The sequence below is a fragment of the Diadema antillarum genome, unplaced genomic scaffold, assembly GCF_040938485.1.
Source record: "Diadema antillarum isolate AM-2024a unplaced genomic scaffold, OU_Dant_1.0 seq00001815_RagTag, whole genome shotgun sequence".
Classification (NCBI taxonomy): domain Eukaryota; kingdom Metazoa; phylum Echinodermata; class Echinoidea; order Diadematoida; family Diadematidae; genus Diadema; species Diadema antillarum.
This window is the reverse complement of record NW_027272490.1, coordinates 288,924-303,968: the sequence shown is the minus strand read 5'-3', so window position 1 is coordinate 303,968 and position 15,045 is coordinate 288,924. Positions and strand designations below refer to the sequence as shown.

Genomic DNA, 15,045 nt, shown 5'->3' with positions numbered 1-15,045 from the left:
GATGTGTATGTATATGTATATATGTATGTGTGTGTGTGTCATAGCACTTTCGCACTTTCAAACAAACATCACTTTGCTATTTTAGGCTGGGAAATCTGCAGATCTTCACTGTGCTTTACAATTACACCACTTTTCACATCTCTCATAAGGCTGTCTTTTACTGGTCCCATGGAATTTCTTCCCAACACAATGTCCATTATAATGGCGCCTCTTTATGCACCACGGTGTAAACATGTGTGCCACATTCTGATAATACAACGTAGGCATGTTGTGGGAAAACATTCAGTTTTCAGATCCACGTGACTTTGAATAGATGTTTGCTATGCTGCGCATGCAATAAGTAAAGTTGCAGAGAAAGAAAGTGCAGGAATTTGCTTATGATGTAAATTTCATGACAAATCAGTGATTATTTTTCTTTCAAATGACCAGTAGCTAGTATATTGTCCAGGCATGACTGCTCTATTCAAAAGCAATGACAGAAAGTTATAATGTACCCCCAAATTCAATAGAGAACACAGTTTGATATTCAATCACCACAAATTGCAAGCTACATGTGACAGGAATGGAATCGTGAGTGAAGCTTTCATTATACTGTGGCATTTGGCGATTCATCGATGGGTTGGGGCGGGCTTTTGCGTTTGAGCAAAATATGCAAACTTGGCACACCGTCAACTGAATCAGGCTTGCAAACAAGGCAAACAAGGCAAATAAAGAGTTCACAGACATAATCAAATGTGACACAATTTCATTCATGATGCAAACCCCATGGGTTTCTGCAAGTTTTATTCCTCAAGCCAGGATAAATGATACACTAGTGCACTGCTTGTTAGTAACCATAATATAATCCCAAATAACTTCAATCACTTACACAAGTAGTTTCTTTGTGAGACACAGTATGTAATTGTCATACGTCATATGGAAAAAAACAACAACCAATACATGAGCATGCTTACACATTGATAACAATTGTATCACTACAATAGCAAGTAAAGGTTTTTTCCTGTAAAATGAAATTGTACTTGACATTTTTAAAATGGGTAAAATCTTCTGAGTAGAAACCAAGTACAATTGTATAAAAATTGTTTCTTTACTGTAAAAAATATATATTTCAATGCCAATCTTTGAATGAAAATATTTATTTTTTCATTAAAATTCTTAATATTTGGGAGCATTCCTACAATCATCCTCATCATTGTTTCATGAATTCAACATGTATAGGACAGATCACTGCAAAAAAAAAAAAAAAATCTTTTAACAGACTTGATTCATGTATGACAATTTAATGCACGACAAAGCAAAACAACGCGATACAAACAGGTGAAGAAATTCAAGATACACAATGGTTATACTCATGATACAGGAGTCCACCATATTCCCTAAAGCAGTACCCAGACCAGCTAAGGTACCACAAAGAATAGGCACTCATCAAGAGTATCAATTAAGTTACAAGTCTACCAATAAAAGCCAAACACCAACAAAGTTTGCAATGTCAAATTAACAGCTCTTCAGCTATTTCTTGCATTGTCTTGGGTCTGCCTATGATTTTTTTTTTTCTTGGCAGGGGAGGGGATTGGGGTGGATAGGCCGAGTCTTGGTGTTTTTTTCAAATCACACAAAAAAATGGACAAACAGCTTTGACTGCTGCAAGAAATGCTGCCTCTTAAACCATGCTGCACAAAGTTGTTGCACTGCTTAAGAGGATCTCTGGCTCACCTGCAGAACTCTGTCTATGGCTTGTTATCAAAACTTCTTGTTATCACTTTCTCTCCAACTTGACTTGATATTAAGCTTCAGAACAATGGATATACCACTAGTCAGGTACTATATTTCTCAATGCCCATGTAACCTTTGTTACAGTCAGTGGGATGTTTAACATTTAACATAAAAGATGCAAGTGATACGATTAAATCTGGCATGATTATGCATGCACAAAGGCAGTACGATGCAGAGTGGCAATTGTACGATAAAAGATCACCACAGATGTAACAAAGAATAGACTGAATACATCCTTGCCTTCACCAGGGTACAAGTTGTATATGACATGATCACAACTCTGGCTGACAGTGGCATTGTTTTTAAAAGTAAGGTAAGTTACACCCATTTAATGTTTGCATTTTGGTTGAAGTATGATTGTAAACATTCAATGATATATGTCAAAAGCACTTTATCACAAAAGATTTGCATTTTCACATGTGAAAATTGCATTGAATATATGTACATAATGCACATTGAAGTAACATTAAACAATTGTAATAAAGAGTTACTAAACTTGCAAAAAAACTGTACTCTGTTGAACCTATCCAAACTATATAGATACTTCAACAGTAGGAAGAACAAAAACAGCCAAAAATGGGTAATTTCATTGCATAAAATGCACACTCCTTCACAGAGTTAGGCTTAGGAAATCATAACTATGGAGTGATCATGCTGGTTACAAGTACTTTTCTGAACTTTTATTTTCAGCCATGACTGCTGCATTAGGAAGATTTTAAGATGTAAAGCATAAGTATTAAATGCCAGTTTCCCTTTTTTCATATATTGTTTTAAGCAGCCAATACCTGCATGTTCTTTGTTATTCAATTCTGTGTTGAGGCACAGAAATTCTGTTTGACACACTGAATCTCGGCCAAATTCTATAGTTGATGTGATGGGAATGGAATTTTCAACTGACACCAGGCACTGTAACAGTGCTTTATAGACAACTGCAATCTTCTCTTGGCACACAAATTCACAACATTTCCCTTGAAGATTTGCTTGCATGGCATCTTGACCTTAGACCGGAGTTGGGATAACTTGATAGATACCATTATTTTTAAAGACATGTTGATTGGACATTATACAAACCTGATGTGACTTATAACTTAATTGATAATCATTTTCATGAAAATGGATAATATATGATAGCTATAACTAGAGCAAGCAGTGTAACACATGTGCTGCAATCAATTCATCAATCGATTCATTCAACTTGACAACGTGACTGGTGTCTGGCTCGTCTACTTTGCGTTGCTCGGGTAGGTTGGCTGGTTGCCAACCTTGATGGCATCGAGGACACGCCCAATGTCGCCGCCCTTGGCCTCGAGAAGGCTCTGCAGCCAGCCGCCATCATTGTCGAAGCCCATTGCCTGCATCTGGCGCAGGGCAGTCTCGTACATGAAAGCATATTCAGTGGAATCTGTCATAAAGATCAAAGAAATCAATGTCAAGACTTCTAGAAGAACTGGATAACTTGATGGAAGGTCTGGTGTAAGCAGATGATTGCACTCTTGATCATCTTATGTAGCAAGAACACCACTTTCCAATTTGTAACTCATTTCCAACCATGCTTCTTCAGAAGCATTACAGCAAATTCTCAGGACCAGGCACAAGTAAAATGAGACTGAGAATCACTTAACATTCTTTGTCAGAACATTGTTGAAATCTTTGCCATCTCTTTATATATGAAATATACTGCACTGTGGAAAGGACATCTGTTCAGTAACTACCTATCACAAAGTGTCTACATTATTTTGAATCTATGTGATAATTTGTGAAAAGTACAAGTATGTACCAGTATACATAATTATCCAAAATGTTTGAAGGGAATGCATGAATCTTTTATTTTCTCTTGAAACTCACTGAATAGAATGTCAAATTATGGCTGCACTTATGGTATAGACAAAGTAGCACAAACACAACCATGTATCAAAAAGTGTTACATACCTACATCTGTATATTTCTATGTTAAGATAGAATAACTTATAAACAAAAAAGAAAATAATGAATGTGCATTGAACATAATCTATTAAATTGTATGAGCAGATAGAAAATGTAATAAAATTAAATTGTATGAACAGAAATCAAACAAGCAAACATGTCTGTGCCCAGACACAAAAATCTAAGGAGTGGGACATTCAAGCTACACACTCATGGGCTCTGCAGTGGTATTCACACAAGAGAATGCATTACTCACCATCTTGCACTTTGACTTGATCTGGTGGTGGTGTAGACTTGGTACCCGTCCCATCCTCAAGCATGGTCCAGTCTGCATCGTCGCTTCCACTGGAACCAGCCTGCACCTGTACCATTCTCACCCATTTCTGTGACCAAAGAAAACATGATTGACAATACAAATTTGATGTTCAACAAGATAAGCCATGCACAGATAACAAGCTGATGACACATTTTCTTATACTGAACCTCTACAAGAATGTCAGACTTATATCAAACTAGCACATCATCAATTGATAAATGTGCTCTCATTTTAAGTCTATCTTTTCCAAAGCCCAGTGCAAAAAAAAAAAATACCAGTGTGACAAATATGGCATCAAACATGCTCACATGCCATTATCTGTGCGCATTGCTGGTGTATCAACAACCAGGACATTCAAATATTTGCCATTACTAATACTCACTGGCATAAGACATATACAACAGGAATGACACAAACAGAGAAGCAAATACTTTGATGAGCTCAGCAAGCTTGCAGCATTCGGTACATTAAATCTTTCACTTCAAGCATTACATGAACTGTCAACTAAATCAAGGCATACTTCTGGAATTTTAATTTCATTCAAAGATTTTGAAATCTACAAGGTGGCATAGGGGCTTGGCATTTTCCATTCTAATCAGGGCTCAAAGTGTAGAGCTGAGAGAAAGAGAATATGAAGAAGTCTAACCCTACATACTGGCCAATTCTACAGGAGCAGTAGCAGCAATCTTACCATTGGCTCAGCTGTACCCTTGCTGCCCTGTGAGGGGGTATTGCCTTGCTGTTTCTCCTGGCTCCCTGATCCTTCATCTGGCTTCTTCTGACCCTCGCCTTCCGTTGGAGCCGATGGTGCAGCCCTTTCCTCCTCCTCTTCTTGAGAAGTGCCAGCCCATGTGTAGCGACACCCCCGACGACCTTTGCCATGGCGACGGCCGTGCTTGCCCCGGCCCCCACAGTGTGTGCGCTGTCCATTGTGATCAATGTCGATGTCAACATCAATGCCTGTTTGAGAGGAAATCATAGAGGATACTTAGTTTCAGTCCCTAACAATTTCTGGTTAAGATACTTGAACATTAAAGCAAGTTTCAGAGCATTATGAGTGCATGACTAGTACAGAGTCTATAAACTCTGAAAAAAGTGAATGAAATCTTCATTTCGTCGCTGGGGCGACAAGACCTCGTATCTACAAAATGTCAAATGTTCAGGAGAGCAAAAAAACATGGCAGCCAAAGCACTGTATCCAATGGGATAGACATTCCCTTGACATGCAGTGGGTGGTAGCTTCATTTTTTTTAGGTAAGACATCTAGGATTTGGACAGGACAACACTTAACTGATTATCTGACCATTAATCCAAAAAAGTCATTTTCACCAAAATTGCAGATACAAGGTCTTGTCACCCCAGCAACGATATATGTCGATGTGACACATGATCACATTTGTTTCAGCAAAACTTTAATCTACTTTTGCAGTAATCTTGCTGCAGAAAACATGCCCTGCATTGCTTCCAAAATTAACTTTGTCTGATATTCATATAATCAGAAAAATTTCTCCACTTCATCTAACTGGTCATCATATTAAAAAGTCCCTGCACAAGGAATCTCTATTCACATGACACATTAATGATGCTCATCCAGACCAGGATATCATCATTTAATTATGACAAATGGAAGATTTCGCAGTACTCACCAAGAGGGTCAAGCATCTGTGCCACAGACTGACCGATGTCCCTCAGAAATTCATGAGGTGGTGGTGGTGGTGGCATGTGTGGATGGGGTGGGGGGCCGAATGGTCCAGGACCCATGGGACCAGCTGGGCCATCTCCATGAGGTCCAGGAGCACCCGGGCCTTGGTGGGCACTTGGTCCAGCTCCACCCTGCTCTCCCTCTTGGCTTTGGTTCTGCTGCTGCTGCTGCTGGTTCCATGCCCACCAGTGGCGCCAGCCTCGGTGTCCATACGGACGGAACATGCCGGGATGGTGGAAGAAGCCCTATGGTGGGGGGGGGGGGGGGGGGGGGGGAGAGATCATGGTCAGAGGTAACAAAGTATGTAGACTGGAGGGCACGAGTACCAATGAGCAGGTATCTTGTTTACACAAACATGTACCTATGAAAAGAAAGTGCAAACAACTTGATTTAATAAATACTCGGTATCAAATTCAAGCGCAAGTAGTGACAATGATTGCTGAAGATTGCTTTGCCCGTTTGCTTATCAGTACAGGAAAAAACCCACTATTGGCCTTAGGGTTGCATTTCAGTGTGAGTCCACACATCGGTTTACAGCATTAAACAACACACAATACAATACCGGTACAAAATATCACATTCACAACAAGAGAAAGAACGTATTGAGTATTACAGTGGTAGAAAGACTACAGTTTTTCATCTGCCTCCTTCACTGCATTTACCTACATCAATGTACAAAAAAGTGCGCGTCAGCGGTTCCCATGTTTCTTGGAAGCAGGATGGAGTGTATATCCTTTCAAAAGTTTTTGTTGATGCTGAATGCTTGTCATTTCCTATGATAAAGCTAATTCAATAATACAATATAATGATATCTTTAAAAACACATACACAATACATATTGCCTTTCATTGCAAGAGTAAAACAGTCATCAAGGAAAAGTAGCCCAGAAATATGCTTTGTCATACCCCATGATGGCTGCGACCAACTTGTGGCTTGCGGAATTTCACGAAGCTGTGCTCCGGGTGGATGCCCTGTCCCTCGCAGAACTTGCAGAGGTCATAGTCAGGGCAGGTGACGCACTTGAAGCGTGGGCCACGGATGCGGTTGTTGCAGCCGTCACAGATAACCCCAGGATGGAACACCTCCTCTTCAGTGCCCTGTTTTGGGGGAGGGCCATCTGTAGAAGACTTGCCAGGGCACTCACGATCTCGGCGTCCCTTCCTGTTTTCTGCAATGATGGGTAAAAACCACACAGACAAAAAGCAAGGGAGTCATATTTATATGCATCAATCACAAGGACTACATACAATTGTTGCATGAGGAGCTGAGGAGGTATATTAAGTTCAGTGGAGTTAGAATGCAGATTCTCAACTCAAGACAAAACAGGTGTGAATGACAGGCATTACCTGTATTTATAAAGCAATACATGTGAGATGTGAACACGCAGAAAACCGGCAATACATACAATTGTACAATTTGGGGCGAAATAACTGGATTCCATCTACCATTCATGATTACATAAATTCAAACATTTTTCCATTGCCAATAATAACTTTTGCATGTTATGACACCTTCAAGACTGCATCTACTTGTATGATTCATCAACTGTAGGAAGGAGTCTTTGACGCACTGAAATATTGGCATGTGTGGAGCATGCACATATGTGACCCTGCACCACAAAACACACAAAAAGTCGCCAGACATGGATTTTTAGTTAAGGACAGATTCTGAAAGAGCAGACTCTTAGCTTTAAAATGATGCATAACTCAATTCAAATGGATTCTCCTAACCTATATAAATATTGGAAAGAAAGCAGACACTCAGGAAAAGTGTGAACTGAGAAAAGAGGCTCTGAAGTACAGTGTGTATTCAAGCGCTCAATCTTTACCAAGCCGTGCTGCCTGTGCAATGAATGGGACAAAAAACAGGAAGTAAACCACTGGAGTAACAACAATGAAGGGATTAATTGAACTGAAATTGAGCATGCCTTATTAACACTCTCTGTCCATAATAAACGCCAGCTTTCAAAGCAGTAGCGTCATCCTTTCAAAAGTCATTAGAGTTGAAAGTGAAGAGTGTGTACAAGGTTTCTCAGAAATGAAAATTGGACTCTAAGGACACATCTAATCACAATATTCTACAAAAAATGTTCGAGATAAACTGCTAAAAAACACACTTTCCTGACCGTTTTATGATCCCAAATTTTATCATAATGTTGAAGAAGACTTGCTCTTTCAGAAAATATGAAAAAGTCAAGATCGGCTAGGTACCTGACCCATTTCACCTATTTTCAGTCCTCGCGCAAAATCAGTGTGTGCGACTTTTTGTTCGTTTCGTGATGCACGGTCAATATGCAAATCAGTGTACTGTACAAGTATGACAAAGAAAGGGAAAGATGTGGTTACTGATCCAAATTTTCAGAGAATGTGAAATGCAATACACAATGGCTGCTACGGAGCCTCAATTGAGAGATCATTGGAAATGCATAACTTTCCATTCTTACTTGACACATCAAACATGTCTGCTTTAAAATCCTGCCCTTTCCATACCTCTTTTTCATCAGACTTCCTAATCTTGGCCCTGTTTTTCACTAATTCATGCAGAGTGACAGAACTAAAGAATTTTGATATCTACTGTATAACATCTAAGTACTATGATTGAGAAGTGAAATAACTTTCCTAGATGTATCAAGAAGCAACAAAAGGTTTGGGTAGACTTTCTTACAGCTAGATGGTTGCACACTATGTGGCAGCATCTGAAAACCCTCCTCTCATTTCTTGCGAACAAATCACTACATGAAGCATACTCCTCGCCCCCCCCCCCCCCTACCCCCTGCCACCATCAGATTATACTTTTTGTATTGGATGATCTATAGCAGCACAGTAGTACAGTATGACAGCAAATTACTGGGGGGGAAATGAAGTCATATAAGCTGTCATAATTCTAGCTGATATAATTGTAGTGTTTGATTTCACTCACCTTTCACATAGATGCGGAAGATGTCCTCATTCAGCTGTCCTAGAGCTTCCATCAGCTCATCATCACTGGAAAAAGTGATGAGGTCTCCCTCAGTGTCTATAAAAGCACAAACGCATAGACGTTCAATGTATATTTACATCAAGAAGGTATCTTTACATCGTTCGTTACGAGCACATTACAAGTAAAAATAGTGACATTGTCCCTTAGTCAAGGGTTCAAAGAAGCTTCTTGTGTACACTGAAGATTTTTGTATTTTAGCTGGTTTGAAAACATCACTCTATTACGTCCCTCTTTTTCTCTCACACAAATGTGCATAAAATATCACAAAGGCTATCAAGGAATCTTAGGGTGCGAGCAGTTCTCACAGACCAACAGTTCTCCCACACTGGATATCAGTAGAAGTGGCATCAAATTGCAAGAGCTCTTCTCAAAAAAAAAAAGAAAGGAAAAAAAAAACCTCCTATAATTTTATTTCAATTCTCATATTATATTATTGTATAGCGCCCTCTACTGACTACATACATTGTACAATGTATTCAGTGTAAGCCCTACTCTCTGAAATCCAGTCACAGCAAAAGGAAATACTCTGACAATGCAGGAAATATTTCCTCTGATGCTGTGAAATTACATGCAAATTATCGCTTTTTTTTTTCTTTTTACATCAAGGACTAGCGTACCTCAATCATGGAAGCAAAATAGCAATAAAAAAACATAGTATTGTATCAATCGTTCCAGATACTACCCATCAAATAACTTGCCATCAATATGGAAGCAAACAAGATTGTGTGGTACAAGTCAATGTACCTTCACTAATTTTCTCCTCCATATCAGCGAGTTTCTTTTTCCTCAAACTGCTACGATTACCTGCCAGTGAGATCAATATGTGGCAACACATTACTGTCCCTGTATGGAGCTTGTGATCTGTATCAGCATCTTTTTCTCGAAAGTTTTGTTTCAGTACACCCCATCCCCATTTCAGTTTTATAAGTATTTCCCATATTTACTCTCTGCATTTTGATCTCAACAATGTGCATTCTGAAATGCTATCATCCAGAGCTTTTTTTTTTTTTTTCATTTGTCTTTCTTAGAAAGGCAACTACATTGTCACTAAGATTATACAATTGATTGCCTGGAACTGATACATTTATTATGGGAAGTGGTCAGACATAAATAACACGTACAGTACAATAACTGTTGAAAAATTAGCATTCCTTCCTAGGAAAACTGGTAGGCCTACATTTTATTTATGGCACACTTGTCCACCTGTAGCAACAGTAAGAAACCTGGTAATACTTAAAGGGCCATCAGCCAGGACCTCCGAAAGATTTTCAAACTTTTACATTTGAACAACTATAAATAAGTTATACGGGTACTGAGTACAGAGTTTCAGATTTTATAGTGACTGGGATGAGGACAGGCAGGAATACTAATGTTTTCAAAATTTATAACGAATTGCAATAAACAAGGATGATGACATAGCAGCCACACCAGGAGAATGCATGAGTTGGGGCTCAAGGAAGCAGAACAAAAGAAGAAGGCACGCATAACTTCTACACAGGTGAACTTGTTAAGAAAGCAGTATTGTAATGGAATTTCACTGCTACATTTCTGAAATATGTGAGGCTCTATGTCATCAACACTGATCGGTGAAAATTTGTTAAAGATGTTTAGATTATTGGTTTCTCTGCCACAATAAATTTCACAAGTCTATACATGGAGCTGTTGATTTAGAACGTCTATGTACTACATGATGTGAAATTATGGAAATCATCCCCTTTAAAGGGATGGTATGGTATTGGTGGAGATGAGAATTGGGCTTTTAACTGTTTGCGAGATACCAAGAAAACACTTATGATTTAGTACAGAGCATACCATTTTAAGAGGAATTTAAAGTTTATTTGATGAAAATCGGGTTTGGAATGACTGAAACATCCAAAAACAAAGTAAAACAAAGCGATCGTAATCAAGTGTGGGTCCCACACTTTATTAGAATCGCTCTTTCTTGGATATCTCAGCTATTTCAAAACCAATTTTCATCAAATAAATGTTGAATTCCTCACAGAATTACATGCTCTTTCATATTTTATAAGAGGTTTCTCATTATTTCACAAAAAAAAATGTTAGAAACCTGAAATTAGATCTCAACCAAAACTATACGATCCTTTAATAGGATTAGGTTTATCTTCGAGTTGCACACTCATACAGCCCGTTATAGAATCATGTTACAATTCAAGAGTTATTGTCTTCATAATAGAATCATATCACTAGAACATTAGAATAGCATATGTTCAAGTATCATTTTCTGCATGAGCTCTATTTGTACAGAAGCCATATGAGCAGCAGCATTTTCATCTCTCTGGTAAGTCCTCATCCCCCCCCCCAAAAAAAAAAGTACTTCTGTGTTACCTTTCCATGCAATGGTGAAGTTCTCTGGACTGCCAAGGCTGGGAAACACTTGAGACACCTTCTTTGATAGGTACTCAAAGCTGGAGGTCACACTTTCATCCACAACGAAGCGTCTGATTTCCGCATTTGCATTCTCCCCACGCTTCAGGTAGGCTTTCACAGTCATAGCCATGTTGGTTTATGCTACACACAGGAACAAAATAAGGAGCCCAAATTATTACAACTGCACAAACAGTAATGATGACCATCATCATGATATGATCTAGCTATTCTGTAGAGGTTCCACGCCATATGTTGATATCTAGCAAGTCTAATCTTATTTTGAAAATCGGGCCTTCCCGACAAATTTACAGGTGGTTAAATTCACGATTGTTAAGTACAAGTGTCTGCAGTGACCAACAGAGAAATGCACGCAGAATGAGAGCTAACAACAGTAACATGCATTTTTATGTGTTTTAAAATTCATGAAAATAAAAACCTCGCAAAATATTCAGGGTATACAGCAGTCTATATACGGATACAAAAGCAGATAATTCACCAGATCAGTGGAATTCAAGTATGAGTTTAATGCAACAGCCGCAAAGAAGAAATTTTCGATGACGCAATCTGATCAAGTTACATAATGCAATGTCACTGCTGAAACTACATTTGTAACGTTTTAGAGTAGAAAGAGCAAAGAAGATGGACTTAAAAATGGCAGGCTCTATAGTCTATGCTGCTGGTTTCTCTTTTCACTGTAATTTCAGTTTTATCTGTTTTCAGAATCCACTTCAAATTGTTATCAAAATTGAGAGAAAAAACCCTTCGTTCCTTACTTTACTATTTTATATTTGATTGATACCCGACCTGCATAAAAAAAGTCCCCAAAAATTTCATTATGATCGAGATATGTTCTGCGGTGGGGGTGGGGCTGATTTCAAGATTTTGCCAATGTTAGAATTGGCAAAATCTATTACCGTTCATGTGTTAATAGGCCCTAACGTTTGTAAACTATTAAACGTTACATGTTAAATATCAAAGTCCCGCACAGCCTTCCATAGATGAAGTTGATCTTACTGTTAGGTTCAACTTAAATTTTTCGTGAAACAACCCGACCACGCCAGACCAGGCCAGGCCCCAGGGATTCATTTCCAATTTAAAAACATTAAACCATGGAGGTAGGCCTATAGAAAGAGTCTTTACAAATTCTAGTATTTCTACCTCTTAACGTTATGTGATCATGGTGATTTCGTTAATACTACGATCAGCTAAACGGGCTATCATATCATACGAAATGCCACGCCCCAAAAATCTACAGGCTATCAACAAAGGTTCATATATCCACGGTGTAATCGTGGCGATTTTCCGGACCCCGATTTTCCGTACCTTCTGAAACGTTCTTTTCCGTCCGTCAAAATTACTACACAAAATTCGGTGTCCAACTCTCTTCTCAGCTCCCAGCGTCTGGTTAGAAGTTATGGTGCAAGTAGGTTCAGTTTGGCTCGCAGGGTTGTAGCAGATTTTTCGTTGCGCTGGCTTTGAATAGTGAAACGCCCTTACGAAACCACCCGTATTTATAGTGTGGACACTCCCGTTTCTGGAACGCACAAATCCGGACTTACGCAGCAAAATTGAACGTCGACATTACGTTTTCCAGAACGTTTCAGTAGGGGTTCGTGTGCACAAGTTTCGATTGACTGCTTTGTTTATGTCCTGACTATCTAAAAATAGAACATACGTCATTACTTGTGTACCACCTTGTGTAAGGCCTGCATGCATATGCATATTTCACCGACCTACCAGCATATACTAAGATCATAGTCTAAAACGAAGACTCTAATTCCCAAAGACTCATGAGACTTGTCTAACACCTTTAAAATATATATATATATATACAACATGTAGTTCAATCAGTAAAGAGAAATACATTTCCTTTTCTGCACCGATCCACAGTGAATCATCTATTGAAAAACTGTCAAGTAATAGTTATGAAACTGTGGCCAGTTCTAACTCCTATAGCTATTAGTAAGATAACATAGCCCCCAAGTTGGTGTAGAGTCTGATTTACCAAAATCGTGCTTTCCTTCTGTAGGCCTTGAGCTAGTTAGTTATCAAAAAAAAAAAACAAAAAAAAACAAAAAAAAAACCAGGTGTAAAGCGAGAATCGTGCTAAAAAAAAGAAAGTTGGTACAGTGTACTAGACTATCCCTTTCAGACACTTTGTGATTGCATAATACTGAAGACTATCATGACAACGCGCTTTTTGTGAGTTTTTCGAGAATCCTCCATAGAAGGTGTGCGCTTCAGAACAGTCGAAGATGCTGTACACTTTGTGTGTGCGTGTGTGTGTGTGTGTGGGGGGGGACCCCACTCAGATATAAAATTCAAAGACAACAGAAACATTATTAGAAATGCATCTAGGTTTGAGTTAGTAACTCAGACAATCCATTCAAACGCTTTGAATATTTTGATTGTTGGTTCGTTTGTGTTTTATGTCATGCAATCACGGGATATTTCAGTGCCCTCGAACAGCCAAAAAGGCCGTTTCAGAATCAGATAGACTGTAACCACACTAATTTGCAATAATAAAAAAGAAAATATTCACAGATCATTCAGTTCAATTTAACAAACATAGAAAGAACGTATAGAAGACACATTAATTATTACACAATGACATGGGATAGGTTCACGCAACACAAAATGCTACAAGAGAACTGTAGGGCCAATATAAGCTCCTTGGTCTGTACGCTCTTGCGCATTTATAGGCCTAGCCGTACAGTCATGTTATAAACTTTTGCCGTCATTGCTTGTTAACTATAAGTGTAGGCTATAAGCATGTGATGTCACAGCAGTATGATATTAAAAGTAATTCACAAAAATTAGATTTAAAAAATTCGAAGTATCGGGTTACAGGACAATGAATCCCTCCCCTGGTACTGACATACTGCAATATAATCACCCGCCTCCAAAGACCTGAAGTGCAGTCAAACGCTGTGCTATTCGATACGAAATGTATAATTAAAATCATGAATCAGAGGATGAAACAAAGAGGAAATAAAGGCCACTGAGAAATGATTTTATTGCACAAGAAAGTGCGCTACGTCGGTTTAAACACAAATCACAACATAACTTTATACAGAGGATGAAACAAGGAGAAAATAAAGACCACGCAGTTTGTGTTGGTTCGCCTATACCAGTCATATATCTTCGCCCCACAGTTCAAATGGCCTATGGGAACTGGAATATTATTTTCCTCATGGAGGGCATCCTGTCTTATACATATACAACTCATTATTTCAGTATCGAGTTCTCTTGATGTAAACTGAATGTATTTGCTTGACTGTAAGCAGGGAAATGTCTTTTTCCACCTGCCTGCTAATGAGTCATTATCTTGCAACTCACATGCAGGTATATGAAATAAAGTAAAATAAAAAGGGTGATTATTACTTTACATAAGATATGCATCAGAAAAAAAGCTTTTCTGTCCTTCAGGCAGTCTGTATGATTGAACTGGATTTTCTCTACCGGCTTGAAAATCTGATTCTCAGTTTTCTATGAAATCTATATCAAATCCCTTATAACCGGAAAATAATTTGAATTTTTCTCTATAGGCCTAAATGAAGTAAATGCGCTCCTTGGGACAACGTACGCAATGTTTGTAGAATAAAAAGAGTAAGAAAACGAAAGAAGCGGTGTGAGGTTAATATAGATAAAATCGTCCATTTTTCTTTTTTTTGATGTCTTTGATATTGTAAATATTATTACATCATAATACATATATTTCGATGTTTTCTTTTCTATGTTTTTTCCTATTATCTTTTCTGCATGATAACGACTTAGTGTCGGGATTTGTCTAGGCACTGGTGTTTGTTTAGGGATGTAGTTAGGTCTATCTTTGCAATTTCACTTTTCATGTGTAAAAATACCAGGTTAATTAAGTAGGCCCTATAATCATGTTCCTGTGTTAGAGGGATGTATACCTTACAAGCACTGCTTTTTAGCATTCCTCCCCATCTCTACAATATAG

General features: G+C 38.4%; 1 protein-coding gene across 1 annotated transcript; it reads right to left on the bottom strand.

Annotated features, from left to right (window-relative positions):
* Positions 1 to 743: 743 nt before the first annotated feature.
* LOC139712517 (sequestosome-1-like) lies at positions 744 to 12,704 on the bottom strand. The gene is made up of 8 exons (XM_071624331.1): positions 12,405 to 12,704; positions 11,040 to 11,222; positions 8,634 to 8,729; positions 6,620 to 6,882; positions 5,659 to 5,959; positions 4,704 to 4,972; positions 3,953 to 4,079; positions 744 to 3,175 (listed from the first exon to the last, which is right to left on the bottom strand). Exons 2-8 carry the CDS (start codon positions 11,209 to 11,211, stop codon positions 2,997 to 2,999), a joined length of 1,407 nt encoding a protein of 468 aa, XP_071480432.1. The 5' UTR covers positions 11,212 to 11,222; positions 12,405 to 12,704; the 3' UTR covers positions 744 to 2,996.
* Positions 12,705 to 15,045: the final 2,341 nt, after the last annotated feature.

What these genes read in the sequence shown, in the direction of transcription:
- LOC139712517 (XM_071624331.1), bottom strand. Translation starts at nt 11,211, where the DNA reads ATGGCTATGACTGTGAAAGCCTACCTGAAGCGTGGGGAGAATGCAAAT. An exon ending in AGGGTACAGCTGAGCCAATG is followed by an intron (nt 4,080 to 4,703) that starts GTAAGATTGCTG and finishes CTTTGGTCACAG; the next exon opens with AAATGGGTGAGAATGGTACA. An exon ending in TCAAGTCAAAGTGCAAGATG is followed by an intron (nt 3,176 to 3,952) that starts GTGAGTAATGCA and finishes TCTTTATGACAG; the next exon opens with ATTCCACTGAATATGCTTTC.